The 15,040-nt window shown below is 42.2% G+C and overlaps 1 protein-coding gene across 2 annotated transcripts in view; it reads right to left on the minus strand.

Annotated features, from left to right (window-relative positions):
* Nucleotides 1-3,198: 3,198 nt before the first annotated feature.
* The window catches only part of LOC139753743 (uncharacterized), a 264,930-nt gene continuing 253,088 nt past the window's right edge, over nt 3,199-15,040 (minus strand). For both annotated transcript variants that reach the window (XM_071670543.1, XM_071670541.1), the window contains exon 7: nt 3,199-4,120. In XM_071670543.1, coding sequence (XP_071526644.1) covers nt 3,983-4,120 — 138 coding nt within the window. In that variant the 3' untranslated portion in view covers nt 3,199-3,982. The remainder of the gene's footprint in view (nt 4,121-15,040) is intronic.

Raw genomic sequence — 15,040 nt, forward strand, 5'->3', positions numbered from 1 at the left:
AGTCAGGGGTTGGTGAGAGGACAAGAGCAAGGGAAGGAGTAGCAGTACTCCTGAAACAGGAGTTGTGGGAGTATGTGATAGAATGTAAGAAAGTAAATTCTCAATTAATATGGGTAAAACTGAAAGTTGATGGAGAGAGATGGGTGATTATTGGTGCACATGCACCTGGGCATGAGAAGAAAGATCATGAGAGGCAAGTGTTTTGGCAGCAGCTGAATGAGTGTGTTAGTGGTTTTGATGCACGAGACCGGGTTATAGTGATGGGTGATTTGAATGCAAAGGTGAGTAATGTGGCAGTTGAGGGAATAATTGGTATACATGGCGTGTTCAGTGTTGTAAATGGAAATGGTGAAGAGCTTGTAGATTTATGTGCTGAAAAAGGACTGATGATTGGGAATACCTGGTTTAAAAAGCGAGATATACATAAGTATACTTATGTAAGTAGGAGAGATGGCCAGAGAGCGTTATTGGATTACGTGTTAATTGACAGGCGTGCGAAAGAGAGACTTTTGGATGTTAATGTGCTGAGAGGTGCAACTGGAGGGATGTCTGATCATTATCTTGTGGAGGCTAAGGTGAAGACTTGTATGGGTTTTCAGAAAAGAAGAGTGAATGTTGGGGTGAAGAGGGTGGTGAGAGTAAGTGAGCTTGGGAAGGAGACTTGTGTGAGGAAGTACCAGGAGAGACTGAGTACAGAATGGAAAAAGGTGAGAACAATGGAAGTAAGGGGAGTGGGGGAGGAATGGGATGTATTTAGGGAATCAGTGATGGATTGCGCAAAAGATGCTTGTGGCATGAAAAGAGTGGGAGATTGGTTGATTAGAAAGGGTAGTGAGTGGTGGGATGAAGAAGTAAGAGTATTAGTGAAAGAGAAGAGAGAGGCATTTGGACGATTTTTGCAGGGAAAAAATGCAATTGAGTGGGAGATGTATAAAAGAAAGAGACAGGAGGTCAAGAGAAAGGTGCAAGAGGTGAAAAAAAGGGGCAAATGAGAGTTGGGGTGAGAGAGTATCATTAAATTTTAGGGAGAATAAAAAGATGTTCTGGAAGGAGGTAAATAAAGTGCGTAAGACAAGGGAGCAAATGGGAACTTCAGTGAAGGATGCAAATGGGGAGGTGATAACAAGTAGTGGTGATGTGAGGAGATGGAGTGAGTATTTTGAAGATTTGTTGAATGTGTTTGATGATAGAGTGGCAGATATAGGGTGCTTTGGTCGAGGTGGTGTGCAAAGTGAGAGGGTTAGGGAAAATGATTTGGTAAACAGAGAAGAGGTAGTAAAAGCTTTGCGGAAGATGAAAGCCGGCAAGGCAGCAGGTTTGGATGGTATTGCAGTGGAATTTATTAAAAAAGGGGTGACTGTATTGTTGACTGGTTGGTAAGGCTATTTAATGTATGTATGACTCATGGTGAGGTGCCTGAGGATTGGCAGAATGCGTGCATAGTGCCATTGTACAAAGGCAAAGGGGATAAGAGTGAGTGCTCAAATTACAGAGGTATAAGTTTGTTGAGTATTCCTGGTAAATTATAAGGGAGGGTATTGATTGAGAGGGTGAAGGCATGTACAGAGCATCAGATTGGGGGAGAGCAGTGTGGTTTCAGAAGTGGTAGAGAATATGTGGATCAGGTATTTGCTTTGAAGAATGTATGTGAGAAATACTTAGAAAAGCAAATGGATTTGTATGTAGCATTTATGGATCTGGAGAAGGCATATGATAAAGTTGATAGAGATGCTCTGTGGAAGGTATTAAGAATATATGGTGTGGGAGGCAAGTTGTTAGAAGCAGTGAAAAGTTTTTATCGAGGATGTAAGGCATGTGTACGTGTAGGAAGAGAGGAAAAGGATTGGTTCTCAGTGAATGTAGGTTTGCAGCAGGGGTGTGTGATGTCTCCATGGTTGTTTAATTTGTTTATGGATGGGGTTGTTAGGGAGGTGAATGCAAGAGTTTTGGAAAGAGGGGCAAGTATGAAGTCTATTGGGGATGAGAGAGCTTGGGAAGTGAGTCAGTTGTTGTTCGCTGATGATACAGCGCTGGTGGCTGATTCATGTGAGAAACTGCAGAAGCTGGTGACTGAGTTTGGTAAAGTGTGTGAAAGAAGAAAGTTAAGAGTAAATGTGAATAAGAGCAAGGTTATTAGGTACAGTAGGGTTGAGGGTCAAGTCAACTGGGAGGTGAGTTTGAATGGAGAAAAACTGGAGGAAGTAAAGTGTTTTAGATATCTGGGAGTGGATCTAGCAGCGGATGGAACCATGGAAGCGGAAGTGGATCATAGGGTGGGGGAGGGGGCGAAAATTCTGGGAGCCTTGAAGAATGTGTGGAAGTCGAGAACATTATCTCGGAAAGCAAAAATGGGTATGTTTGAAGGAATAGTGGTTCCAACAATGTTGTATGGTTGCGAGGCGTGGGCTATGGATAGAGTGGTGCGCAGGAGGATGGATGTGCTGGAAATGAGATGTTTGAGGACAATGTGTGGTGTGAGGTGGTTTGATCGAGTAAGTAACGTAAGGGTAAGAGAGATGTGTGGAAATAAAAAGAGCGTGGTTGAGAGAGCAGAAGAGGGTGTTTTGAAATGGTTTGGGCACATGGAGAGAATGAGTGAGGAAAGGTTGACCAAGAGGATATATGTGTCGGAGGTGGAGGGAACGAGGAGAAGTGGGAGACCAAATTGGAGGTGGAAAGATGGAGTGAAAAAGATTTTGTGTGATCGGGGCCTGAACATGCAGGAGGGTGAAAGGAGGGCAAGGAATAGAGTGAATTGGAGCGATGTGGTATACCGGGGTTGACGTGCTGTCAGTGGATTGAATCAGGGCATGTGAAGTGTCTGGGGTAAACCATGGAAAGCTGTGTAGGTATGTATATTTGCGTGTGTGGACGTATGTATATACATGTGTATGGGGGTGGGTTGGGCCATTTCTTTCGTCTGTTTCCTTGCGCTACCTCGCAAACGCGGGAGACAGCGGCAAAAAAAAAAAAAAAAAAAAAAAAAATGTACATCCTATGTATACATTGAAATGTATAGGTATGTATATGTGCATGTGTGGATGTATATGTATATACATGTGTATGTGGGTGGGTTGGGCCATTTCTCTCGTCTCTTTCCTTGTGCTACCTCACTAACGCGAGAGATAGCGACAAAGTTTAATAAATATAAAATAAAATACTGTATCAAATAATAAGTATAATCAATTAAATATCATACACTATTATACAAAATTTAATGAAAAATAATGAACTTTTACATACATCTATATTAAGTATGAGTAATTGTACATCAAATTAGAAATCAAATGGTATTTCTAGAGCTTGTTTGTAAGTAGGGGTAGGACAGTCATTGTAAGTCACAGATTTTCGGAATACACAGTGTAACCACAAAGTTAATATAGCACAGCAGTCAATACTTTATATCACAGATATTTCAGTCTGAAAAATTCTGATGAAAGTGAAATCAAAAGAATAAATATTACCATCTTGTACAATCATCAATTCTTTTTACATAAAACTGAATAGGAGGGGAAAATCATCAATTCTTTTTACATAAAACTGAACAGGAGGGAAAAGTTTCCTCTTCAATTCTATCAAAATGAAACATTCTCAAACACTTAAATGGGATGCAGTTGTCACCTCATTATACTAGAAGTTTTACGTATTTCTCATCATGGTCTTCATCATAACATGATAGCACACCCACTGGTGTTCAATAAAACATCACATCATTTAGAATAATGACCTTGCATGCATCAAAGTTACAGAATACCAATCCAGTCAAGCTGTTGTACCACAAGGCCTAACTTAGACATTCAAAATCATGGCATTCCAGTACAGTTCTTTACAATTCTCACACAATCATCCAAAAGCTGAGCACTATAACATTATGTGCAGTAAGCAAGTATGTTAATATGCTTCATGTGGTAGTCACAAGATGTATTAGTAAAACATGGAATGCAAGACCACCACCATTAAAGCACCACAAGTGATGTGCCTTTTATAGGATGCATTTGTGAGGATATCCGACCTGTGTGGAAGAGTATGATTCTCGTCGTAGTCTCTCTGTGTTGTCTGGATCAGCTCTGTAGTAAATACCATTCATGTTGCTGCTGTTGCTGTAGTATCCACTTGGAGCCTGTTATTCATAGTTTTGCTTGGTAACTAATTATTACATAAATGTTGCATTAGTGAAAAAACAGATGTCTACCATGGTGTCAGTCCATCAGAATATACAAATTATAGATATATTCATAATAAGATCTTAATACTAGCTGGATTAAGTATTTCAAGCTTTAGCTGTGCATTACTGTATACCACAAATGTTCAGCATCTTCCATAGTCACAATACAATCAAACTATTCATACAATTCAGCTAAAATCTATAACATCAAGAAACACATATTTTGCAAAGGCAGAATTTCAAAATCGGTTCTCTACTGAATAAAATGAATAACAAGAAGTTAGTATGTCTAACTTGGCTTCTAAGATATTTATGGACAATGGCACAAGCAAGCACAATGCAAACAGGACAAGGTGCATCAGGATGCAATGAACTCTGAGTGTCTCTAGCTGCACATACATGATCAAATATATTTGTAATCCCACACCAGTATGTGGTACTGCATAAGGAGAGGAAAATGTCATAAGTATACTTAATTCAAATGTTTACTCTAGTTCTTGACTACAGTAAAAGAAAATTGACATAAGTCATGTAAAAACAGCAGGTTGAAAGTGAGACTTCTTTTTGTATTTGAAAAATTCATAAACCACATACATATTAGGCATAAGACTTATTAGAGATGGAAGCATAAACATCAATCAAATGGATATCAAATCTACCAAACATGACTAATCCCCATACAAAGGAGTGGCAACCTGTTTTAAGCCAAATTGACTTTAAGTCAAGTCTCCCTTCAGGAGTCACATCACCTTGTTAGAGGTAACACAGCAGCTAGCTTTTCAATTGGACTTGCCAATTTAGAAAAAAAGAAAAGGCAACACAAATGGGAGGCTTACACATATATGTTCCTATGATTCAAGCGCTCAAACAAAACAAATTTCTTAAACAGTGATTTTTAGTACTAAGAATTGTATCTCATGACTCAAATTACACAGTAATCTACCAAAGGTGATGGTAGGCAGCCCCCATTTCCTAATATCATTTAAAGCAATCAATTTCTTGAGATAAAATGAAGACCAAATAATAATCATATAGACTTTTGTCCAGCCACTTGTCTATCTTTCTAAATCAGCAACACAAGTTTGAAGTTTAAGGGTATCTTAGTAATATATATATTTATTTATTTATCTATTTATTTTGCTTTGTCGCTGTCTCCCGCGTTCGCGAGGTAGCGCAAGGAAACAGACAAAAGAAATGGCCCAACCCACCCCCATACACAATGTATATACATACACGTCCACACACGCAAATATACATACCTATACATCTCAATGTACACATATATATACACGCACAGACACATACATATATACCCATGCACACAATTCACACTGTCTGCCTTTATTCATTCCCATCGCCACCTTCGCCACACATAGAATACCATCCCCCTCCCCCCTCATGTGTGCAAGGTAGCACTAGGAAAAGACAACAAAGGCCCCATCCGATCACACTCAGTCTCTAGCTGTCATGCAATAATGCCCGAAACCAGAGCTCCCTTTCCACATCCAGGCCCCACACAACTTTCCATGGTTTACCCCAGATGCTTCACATGCCCTGATTCAATCCACTGACAGCACGTCAACCCCGGTATACCACATCGATCCAATTCACTCTATTCCTTGCATGCCTTTCACCCTCCTGCATGTTCAGGCCCTGATCATACAAAATCTTTTTCACTCCATCTTTCCACCTCCAATTTGGTCTCCCACTTCTCCTCGTTCCCTCCACCTCCGACACATATATCCTCTTGGTCAATCTTTCCTCACTTATTTTCTTCATGTGCCCAAACCATTTCAAAACACCCTCTTCTGCTCTCTCAGCCATGCTCTTTTTATTTCCACACATCTCTCTTACCCTTACATTACTTACTCGATCAAACCAACTCACACCAAACATTGTCCTCAAACATCTCATTTCCAGCACATCCACCCTCCTGCGCACAACTCTATCCATAGCCCACGCCTCGCAACCATACAACATTGTTGGAACCACTATTCCTTCAAACATACCATTTTTGCTTTCCGAGATAATGTTCTCGACTTCCATACATTCTTCAAGGCTCCCATGATTTTCGCCCCCTCCCCCACCCTATGATTCACTTCCGCTTCCATGGTTCCATCTGCTACCAGATCCACTCCCAGATATCTAAAACACTTTACTTCCTCCAGTTTTTCTCCATTCAAACTTACCTCCCAACTGACTTGACCCTCAACCCTACTGTACCTAATACCCTTATGTCTGATCATTTTCTTGTGGAGGCTAAGGTGAAGATTTGTATGGGTTTTCAGAAAAGAAGAGTGAATGTTGGGGTGAAGAGGGTGGTGAGAGTAAGTGAGCTTGGGAAGAAGACTTGTGTGAGGAAGTACCAGGAGAGACTGAGTACAGAATGGAAAAAGGTGAGAACAATGGAGGTAAGGGGAGTGGGGGAGGAATGGGATGTATTTAAGGAATCAGTGATGGATTGCGCAAAAGATGCTTGTGGCATGAGAAGAGTGGGAGGTGGGTTGATTAGAAAGGGTAGTGAGTGGTGGGATGAAGAAGTAGGATTATTAGTGAAAGAGAAGAGAGAGGCATTTGGACGATTTTTGCAGGGAAAAAATGCAATTGAGTGGGAGATGTATAAAAGAAAGAGACAGAGGTCAAGAGAAAGGTGCAAGAGGTGAAAAAGAGGGCAAATGAGAGTTGGGGTGAGAGAGTATCATTAAATTTCACAGAAAATAAAAAGATGTTCTGGAAGGAGGTAAATAAAGTGCGTAAGACAAGGGAGCAAATGGGAACTTCTGTGAAGGGCGCAAATGGGGAGGTGATAACAAGTAGTGGTGATGTGAGAAGAAGATAGAGTAAGTATTTTGAAGATTTGTTGAATGTGTTTGATGATAGAGTGGCAGATATAGGGTGTTTTGGTCGAGGTGGTGTGCAAAGTGAGAGGGTTAGGGAAACTGATTTGGTAAACAGAGAAGAGGTAGTAAAAGCTTTGCGGAAGATGAAAGCCGGCAAGGCAACAGGTTTGGATGGTATTGCAGTGGAATTTATTAAAAAAGGGGATGACTGTATTGTTGACTGGTTGGTAAGGTTATTTAATGTATGTATGACTCATGGTGAGGTGCCTGAGGATTGGTGGAATGCGTGCATAGTGCCATTGTACAAAGGCAAAGGGGATAAGAGTGAGTGCTCAAATTACAGAGGTATAAGTTTGTTGAGTATTCCTGGTAAATTATATGGGAGGGTATTGATTGAGAGGGTGAAGGCATGTACAGAGCATCAGATTGGGGAAGAGCACTGTGGTTTCAGAAGTGGTAGAGGATGTGTGGATCAGGTGTTTGCTTTGAAGAATGTATGTGAGAAATACTTAGAAAAGCAAATGGATTTGTATGTAGCATTTATGGATCTGGAGAAGGCATATGATAGAGTTGATAGAGATGCTCTGTGGAAGGTATTAAGAATATATGGTGTGGGAGGAAAGTTGTTAGAAGCAGTGAAAAGTTTTTATCGAGGATGTAAGGCATGTGTATGTGTAGGAAGAGAGGAAAGTGATTGGTTCTCAGTGAATGTAGGTTTACGGCAGGGGTGTGTGATGTCTCCATGGTTGTTTAATTTGTTTATGGATGGGGTTGTTAGGGAGGTAAATGCAAGAGTTTTGGAAAGAGGGGCAAGTATGAAGTCTGTTGGGGATGAGAGAGCTTGGGAAGTGAGTCAGTTGTTGTTCGCTGATGATACAGCGTTGGTGGCTGATTCATGTGAGAAACTGCAGAAGCTGGTGACTGAGTTTGGTAAAGTGTGTGAAGAAGAAAGTTAAGAGTAAATGTGAATAAGAGCAAGGTTATTAGGTACAGTAGGGTTGAGGGTCAAGTCAATTGGGAGGTGAGTTTGAATGGAGAAAAACTGGAGGAAGTGAAGTGTTTTAGATATCTGGGAGTGGATCTGGCAGCGGATGGAACCATGGAAGCGGAAGTGGATCATAGGGTGGGGGAGGGGGCGAAAATTCTGGGGGCCTTGAAGAATGTCTGGAAGTCGAGAACATTATCTCGGAAAGCAGAAATGGGTATGTTTGAAGGAATAGTGGTTCCAACAATGTTGTATGGTTGCGAGGCGTGGGCTATGGATAGAGTTGTGCGCAGGAGGATGGATGTGCTGGAAATGAGATGTTTGAGGACAATGTGTGGTGTGAGGTGGTTTGATCGAGTGAGTAACGTAAGGGTAAGAGAGATGTGTGGAAATAAAAAGAGCGTGGTTGAGAGAGCAGAAGAGGGTGTTTTGAAGTGGTTTGGGCACATGGAGAGAATGAGTGAGGAAAGATTGACCAAGAGGATATATGTGTCGGAGGTGGAGGGAACGAGGAGAAGAGGGAGACCAAATTGGAGGTGGAAAGATGGAGTGAAAAAGATTTTGTGTGATCGGGGCCTGAACATGCAGGAGGGTGAAAGGAGGGCAAGGAATAGAGTGAATTGGAGCGATGTGGTATACCGGGGTTGACGTGCTGTCAGTGGATTGAATCAAGGCATGTGAAGCGTCTGGGGTAAACCATGGAAAGCTGTGTAGGTATGTATATTTGCGTGTGTGGACGTATGTATATACATGTGTATGGGGGGGGTTGGGCCATTTCTTTCGTCTGTTTCCTTGCGCTACCTCGCAAACGCGGGAGACAGCGACAAAGTATATAAAAAAAAAAAAAAAAAAAGTTTGTTGAGTATTCCTGGTAAATTATATGGGAGGATATTGATTGAGAGGGTGAAGGCATGTATAGAGCATCAGATTGGGAAGAACAGTGTGGTTTCAGAAGTGGTAGAGGATGTGTGGATCAGGTGTTTGCTTTGAAGATTGTATGTGAGAAATACTTAGAAAAACAAATGGATTTGTATGTAGCACTTATGGATCTGGAGAAGGCATATGATAGAGTTGATAGAGATGCTCTCTGGAAGGTATTACGAATATATGGTGTGGGAGTCAAGTTGTTAGAAGCAGTGAAAAGTTTTTATCGAGGATGTAAGGCATGTGTACGTGTAGGAAGAGAGGAAAGTGATTGGTTCTCAGTGAATGTAGGTTTGCGGCAGGGGTGTGTGATGTCTCCATGGTTGTTTAAGTTGTTTATGGATGGGGTTGTTAGGGAGGTGAATGCAAGAGTTTTGGAAAGAGGGGCAAGTATGAAGTCTGTTGTGGATGAGAGAGCTTTGGAAGTGAGTCAGTTGTTGTTCGCTGATGATACGGCGCTGGTGGCTGATTCATGTGAGAAACTGCAGAAGCTGGTGACTGAGTTTGGTAAAGTGTGTGAAAGAAGAAAGTTAAGAGTAAATGTGAATAAGAGCAAGGTTATTAGGTACAGTAGGGTTGAGGGTCAAGTCAATTGGGAGGTAAGTTTGAATGGAGAAAAACTGGAGGAAGTAAAGTGTTTTAGATATCTGGGAGTGGATCTGGCAACGGATGGAACCATGGAAGCGGAAGTGGATCATACGGTGGGGGAGGGGGCGAAAATCCTGGGAGCCTTGAAGAATGTGTGGAAGTCGAGAACATTATCTCGGAAAGCAAAAATGGGTATGTTTGAAGGAATAGTTGTTCCAACAATGTTGTATGGTTGCGAGGCGTGGGCTATGGATAGAGTTGTGCGCAGGAGGATGGATGTGCTGGAAATGAGATGTTTGAGGACAATGTGTGGTGTGAGGTGGTTTGATCGAGTAAGTAACGTAAGGGTAAGAGAGATGTGTGGAAATAAAAAGAGCGTGGTTGAGAGAGCAGAAGAGGGTGGAGAGAATGAGTGAGGAAAGATTGACCAAGAGGATATATGTGTCGGAGGTGGAGGGAACGAGGAGAAGTGGGAGACCAAATTGGAGGTGGAAAGATGGAGTGAAAAAGATTTTGTGTGATCGGGGCCTGAACATGCACGAGGGTGAAAGGAGGGCAAGGAATAGAGTGAATTGGAGCGATGTGGTATACCGGGGTTGACGTGCTGTCAGTGGATTGAATCAAGGCATGTGAAGCGTCTGGGGTAAACCATGGAAAGCTGTGTAGGTATGTATATTTGTGTGTGTGTGGACGTATGTATATACATGTGTATGGGGTGGGTTGGGCCATTTCTTTCGTCTGTTTCCTTGCGCTACCTCGCAAACGCGGGAGACAGCGACAAAGCAAAAAATATATATATATATATATATATATATATATATATATATATATATACGTGTTAATTGACAGGCGCACGAAAGAGAAACTTTTGGATGTTAATGTGCTGAGAGGTGCAACTGGAGGGATGTCTGATCATTATCTTGTGGAGGCTAAGGTGAAGATTTGGGGTTTTCAGAAAAGAAGAGTGAATGTTGGGGTGAAGAGGGTGGTGAGAGTAAGTGAGCTTGGGAAGGAGACTTGTGTGAGGAAGTAACAAGAGAGACTGAGTACAGAATGGAAAAAGGTGAGAATAACGGAAGTAAGGGGAGTGGGGGAGGAATGGGATGTATTTAGGGAATCAGTGATGGATTGCGCAAAAGATGCTTGTGGCATGAGAAGAGTGGGAGGTGGGTTGATTAGAGAGGGTAGTGAGTGGTGGGATGAAGAAGTAAGATTATTAGTGAAAGAGAAGAGAGAGGCATTTGGACGATTTTTGCAGGGAAAAAATGCAATTGAGTGGGAGATGTATAAAAGAAAGAGACAGGAGGTCAAGAGAAAGGTGCAAGAGGTGAAAAAGAGGGCAAATGAGAGTTGGGGTGAGAGAGTATCATTAAATTTTAGGGAGAATAAAAAGATGTTTTGGCAGGAGGTAAATAAAGTGCGTAAGACAAGGGAGCAAATGGGAACTTCTGTGAAGGGCGCAAATGGGGAGGTGATAACAAGTAGTGGTGATGTGAGAAGAAGATAGAGTAAGTATTTTGAAGATTTGTTGAATGTGTTTGATGATAGAGTGGCAGATATAGGGTGTTTTGGTCGAGGTGGTGTGCAAAGTGAGAGGGTTAGGGAAACTGATTTGGTAAACAGAGAAGAGGTAGTAAAAGCTTTGCGGAAGATGAAAGCCGGCAAGGCAACAGGTTTGGATGGTATTGCAGTGGAATTTATTAAAAAAGGGGATGACTGTATTGTTGACTGGTTGGTAAGGTTATTTAATGTATGTATGACTCATGGTGAGGTGCCTGAGGATTGGTGGAATGCGTGCATAGTGCCATTGTACAAAGGCAAAGGGGATAAGAGTGAGTGCTCAAATTACAGAGGTATAAGTTTGTTGAGTATTCCTGGTAAATTATATGGGAGGGTATTGATTGAGAGGGTGAAGGCATGTACAGAGCATCAGATTGGGGAAGAGCACTGTGGTTTCAGAAGTGGTAGAGGATGTGTGGATCAGGTGTTTGCTTTGAAGAATGTATGTGAGAAATACTTAGAAAAGCAAATGGATTTGTATGTAGCATTTATGGATCTGGAGAAGGCATATGATAGAGTTGATAGAGATGCTCTGTGGAAGGTATTAAGAATATATGGTGTGGGAGGAAAGTTGTTAGAAGCAGTGAAAAGTTTTTATCGAGGATGTAAGGCATGTGTATGTGTAGGAAGAGAGGAAAGTGATTGGTTCTCAGTGAATGTAGGTTTACGGCAGGGGTGTGTGATGTCTCCATGGTTGTTTAATTTGTTTATGGATGGGGTTGTTAGGGAGGTAAATGCAAGAGTTTTGGAAAGAGGGGCAAGTATGAAGTCTGTTGGGGATGAGAGAGCTTGGGAAGTGAGTCAGTTGTTGTTCGCTGATGATACAGCGTTGGTGGCTGATTCATGTGAGAAACTGCAGAAGCTGGTGACTGAGTTTGGTAAAGTGTGTGGAAGAAGAAAGTTAAGAGTAAATGTGAATAAGAGCAAGGTTATTAGGTACAGTAGGGTTGAGGGTCAAGTCAATTGGGAGGTGAGTTTGAATGGAGAAAAACTGGAGGAAGTGAAGTGTTTTAGATATCTGGGAGTGGATCTGGCAGCGGATGGAACCATGGAAGCGGAAGTGGATCATAGGGTGGGGGAGGGGGCGAAAATTCTGGGGGCCTTGAAGAATGTGTGGAAGTCGAGAACATTATCTCGGAAAGCAAAAATGGGTATGTTTGAAGGAATAGTGGTTCCAACAATGTTGTATGGTTGCGAGGCGTGGGCTATGGATAGAGTTGTGCGCAGGAGGATGGATGTGCTGGAAATGAGATGTTTGAGGACAATGTGTGGTGTGAGGTGGTTTGATCGAGTGAGTAACGTAAGGGTAAGAGAGATGTGTGGAAATAAAAAGAGCGTGGTTGAGAGAGCAGAAGAGGGTGTTTTGAAGTGGTTTGGGCACATGGAGAGAATGAGTGAGGAAAGATTGACCAAGAGGATATATGTGTCGGAGGTGGAGGGAACGAGGAGAAGAGGGAGACCAAATTGGAGGTGGAAAGATGGAGTGAAAAAGATTTTGTGTGATCGGGGCCTGAACATGCAGGAGGGTGAAAGGAGGGCAAGGAATAGAGTGAATTGGAGCGATGTGGTATACCGGGGTTGACGTGCTGTCAGTGGATTGAATCAAGGCATGTGAAGCGTCTGGGGTAAACCATGGAAAGCTGTGTAGGTATGTATATTTGCGTGTGTGGACGTATGTATATACATGTGTATGGGGGGGGTTGGGCCATTTCTTTCGTCTGTTTCCTTGCGCTACCTCGCAAACGCGGGAGACAGCGACAAAGTATATAAAAAAAAAAAAAAAAAAAGTTTGTTGAGTATTCCTGGTAAATTATATGGGAGGATATTGATTGAGAGGGTGAAGGCATGTATAGAGCATCAGATTGGGAAGAACAGTGTGGTTTCAGAAGTGGTAGAGGATGTGTGGATCAGGTGTTTGCTTTGAAGATTGTATGTGAGAAATACTTAGAAAAACAAATGGATTTGTATGTAGCACTTATGGATCTGGAGAAGGCATATGATAGAGTTGATAGAGATGCTCTCTGGAAGGTATTACGAATATATGGTGTGGGAGTCAAGTTGTTAGAAGCAGTGAAAAGTTTTTATCGAGGATGTAAGGCATGTGTACGTGTAGGAAGAGAGGAAAGTGATTGGTTCTCAGTGAATGTAGGTTTGCGGCAGGGGTGTGTGATGTCTCCATGGTTGTTTAAGTTGTTTATGGATGGGGTTGTTAGGGAGGTGAATGCAAGAGTTTTGGAAAGAGGGGCAAGTATGAAGTCTGTTGTGGATGAGAGAGCTTTGGAAGTGAGTCAGTTGTTGTTCGCTGATGATACGGCGCTGGTGGCTGATTCATGTGAGAAACTGCAGAAGCTGGTGACTGAGTTTGGTAAAGTGTGTGAAAGAAGAAAGTTAAGAGTAAATGTGAATAAGAGCAAGGTTATTAGGTACAGTAGGGTTGAGGGTCAAGTCAATTGGGAGGTAAGTTTGAATGGAGAAAAACTGGAGGAAGTAAAGTGTTTTAGATATCTGGGAGTGGATCTGGCAACGGATGGAACCATGGAAGCGGAAGTGGATCATACGGTGGGGGAGGGGGCGAAAATCCTGGGAGCCTTGAAGAATGTGTGGAAGTCGAGAACATTATCTCGGAAAGCAAAAATGGGTATGTTTGAAGGAATAGTTGTTCCAACAATGTTGTATGGTTGCGAGGCGTGGGCTATGGATAGAGTTGTGCGCAGGAGGATGGATGTGCTGGAAATGAGATGTTTGAGGACAATGTGTGGTGTGAGGTGGTTTGATCGAGTAAGTAACGTAAGGGTAAGAGAGATGTGTGGAAATAAAAAGAGCGTGGTTGAGAGAGCAGAAGAGGGTGGAGAGAATGAGTGAGGAAAGATTGACCAAGAGGATATATGTGTCGGAGGTGGAGGGAACGAGGAGAAGTGGGAGACCAAATTGGAGGTGGAAAGATGGAGTGAAAAAGATTTTGTGTGATCGGGGCCTGAACATGCACGAGGGTGAAAGGAGGGCAAGGAATAGAGTGAATTGGAGCGATGTGGTATACCGGGGTTGACGTGCTGTCAGTGGATTGAATCAAGGCATGTGAAGCGTCTGGGGTAAACCATGGAAAGCTGTGTAGGTATGTATATTTGTGTGTGTGTGGACGTATGTATATACATGTGTATGGGGTGGGTTGGGCCATTTCTTTCGTCTGTTTCCTTGCGCTACCTCGCAAACGCGGGAGACAGCGACAAAGCAAAAAATATATATATATATATATATATATATATATATATATATATATATATATACGTGTTAATTGACAGGCGCACGAAAGAGAAACTTTTGGATGTTAATGTGCTGAGAGGTGCAACTGGAGGGATGTCTGATCATTATCTTGTGGAGGCTAAGGTGAAGATTTGGGGTTTTCAGAAAAGAAGAGTGAATGTTGGGGTGAAGAGGGTGGTGAGAGTAAGTGAGCTTGGGAAGGAGACTTGTGTGAGGAAGTAACAAGAGAGACTGAGTACAGAATGGAAAAAGGTGAGAATAACGGAAGTAAGGGGAGTGGGGGAGGAATGGGATGTATTTAGGGAATCAGTGATGGATTGCGCAAAAGATGCTTGTGGCATGAGAAGAGTGGGAGGTGGGTTGATTAGAGAGGGTAGTGAGTGGTGGGATGAAGAAGTAAGATTATTAGTGAAAGAGAAGAGAGAGGCATTTGGACGATTTTTGCAGGGAAAAAATGCAATTGAGTGGGAGATGTATAAAAGAAAGAGACAGGAGGTCAAGAGAAAGGTGCAAGAGGTGAAAAAGAGGGCAAATGAGAGTTGGGGTGAGAGAGTATCATTAAATTTTAGGGAGAATAAAAAGATGTTTTGGCAGGAGGTAAATAAAGTGCGTAAGACAAGGGAGCAAATGGGAACTTCAGTGAAGGGCGCAAATGGGGAGGTGATAACAAGTAGTGGTGATGTGAGAAGGAGATGGAGTGAGTATTTTGAAGGTTTG

Source organism: Panulirus ornatus, chromosome 15 (assembly GCF_036320965.1).
Source record: "Panulirus ornatus isolate Po-2019 chromosome 15, ASM3632096v1, whole genome shotgun sequence".
Lineage (NCBI taxonomy): Eukaryota > Metazoa > Arthropoda > Malacostraca > Decapoda > Palinuridae > Panulirus > Panulirus ornatus.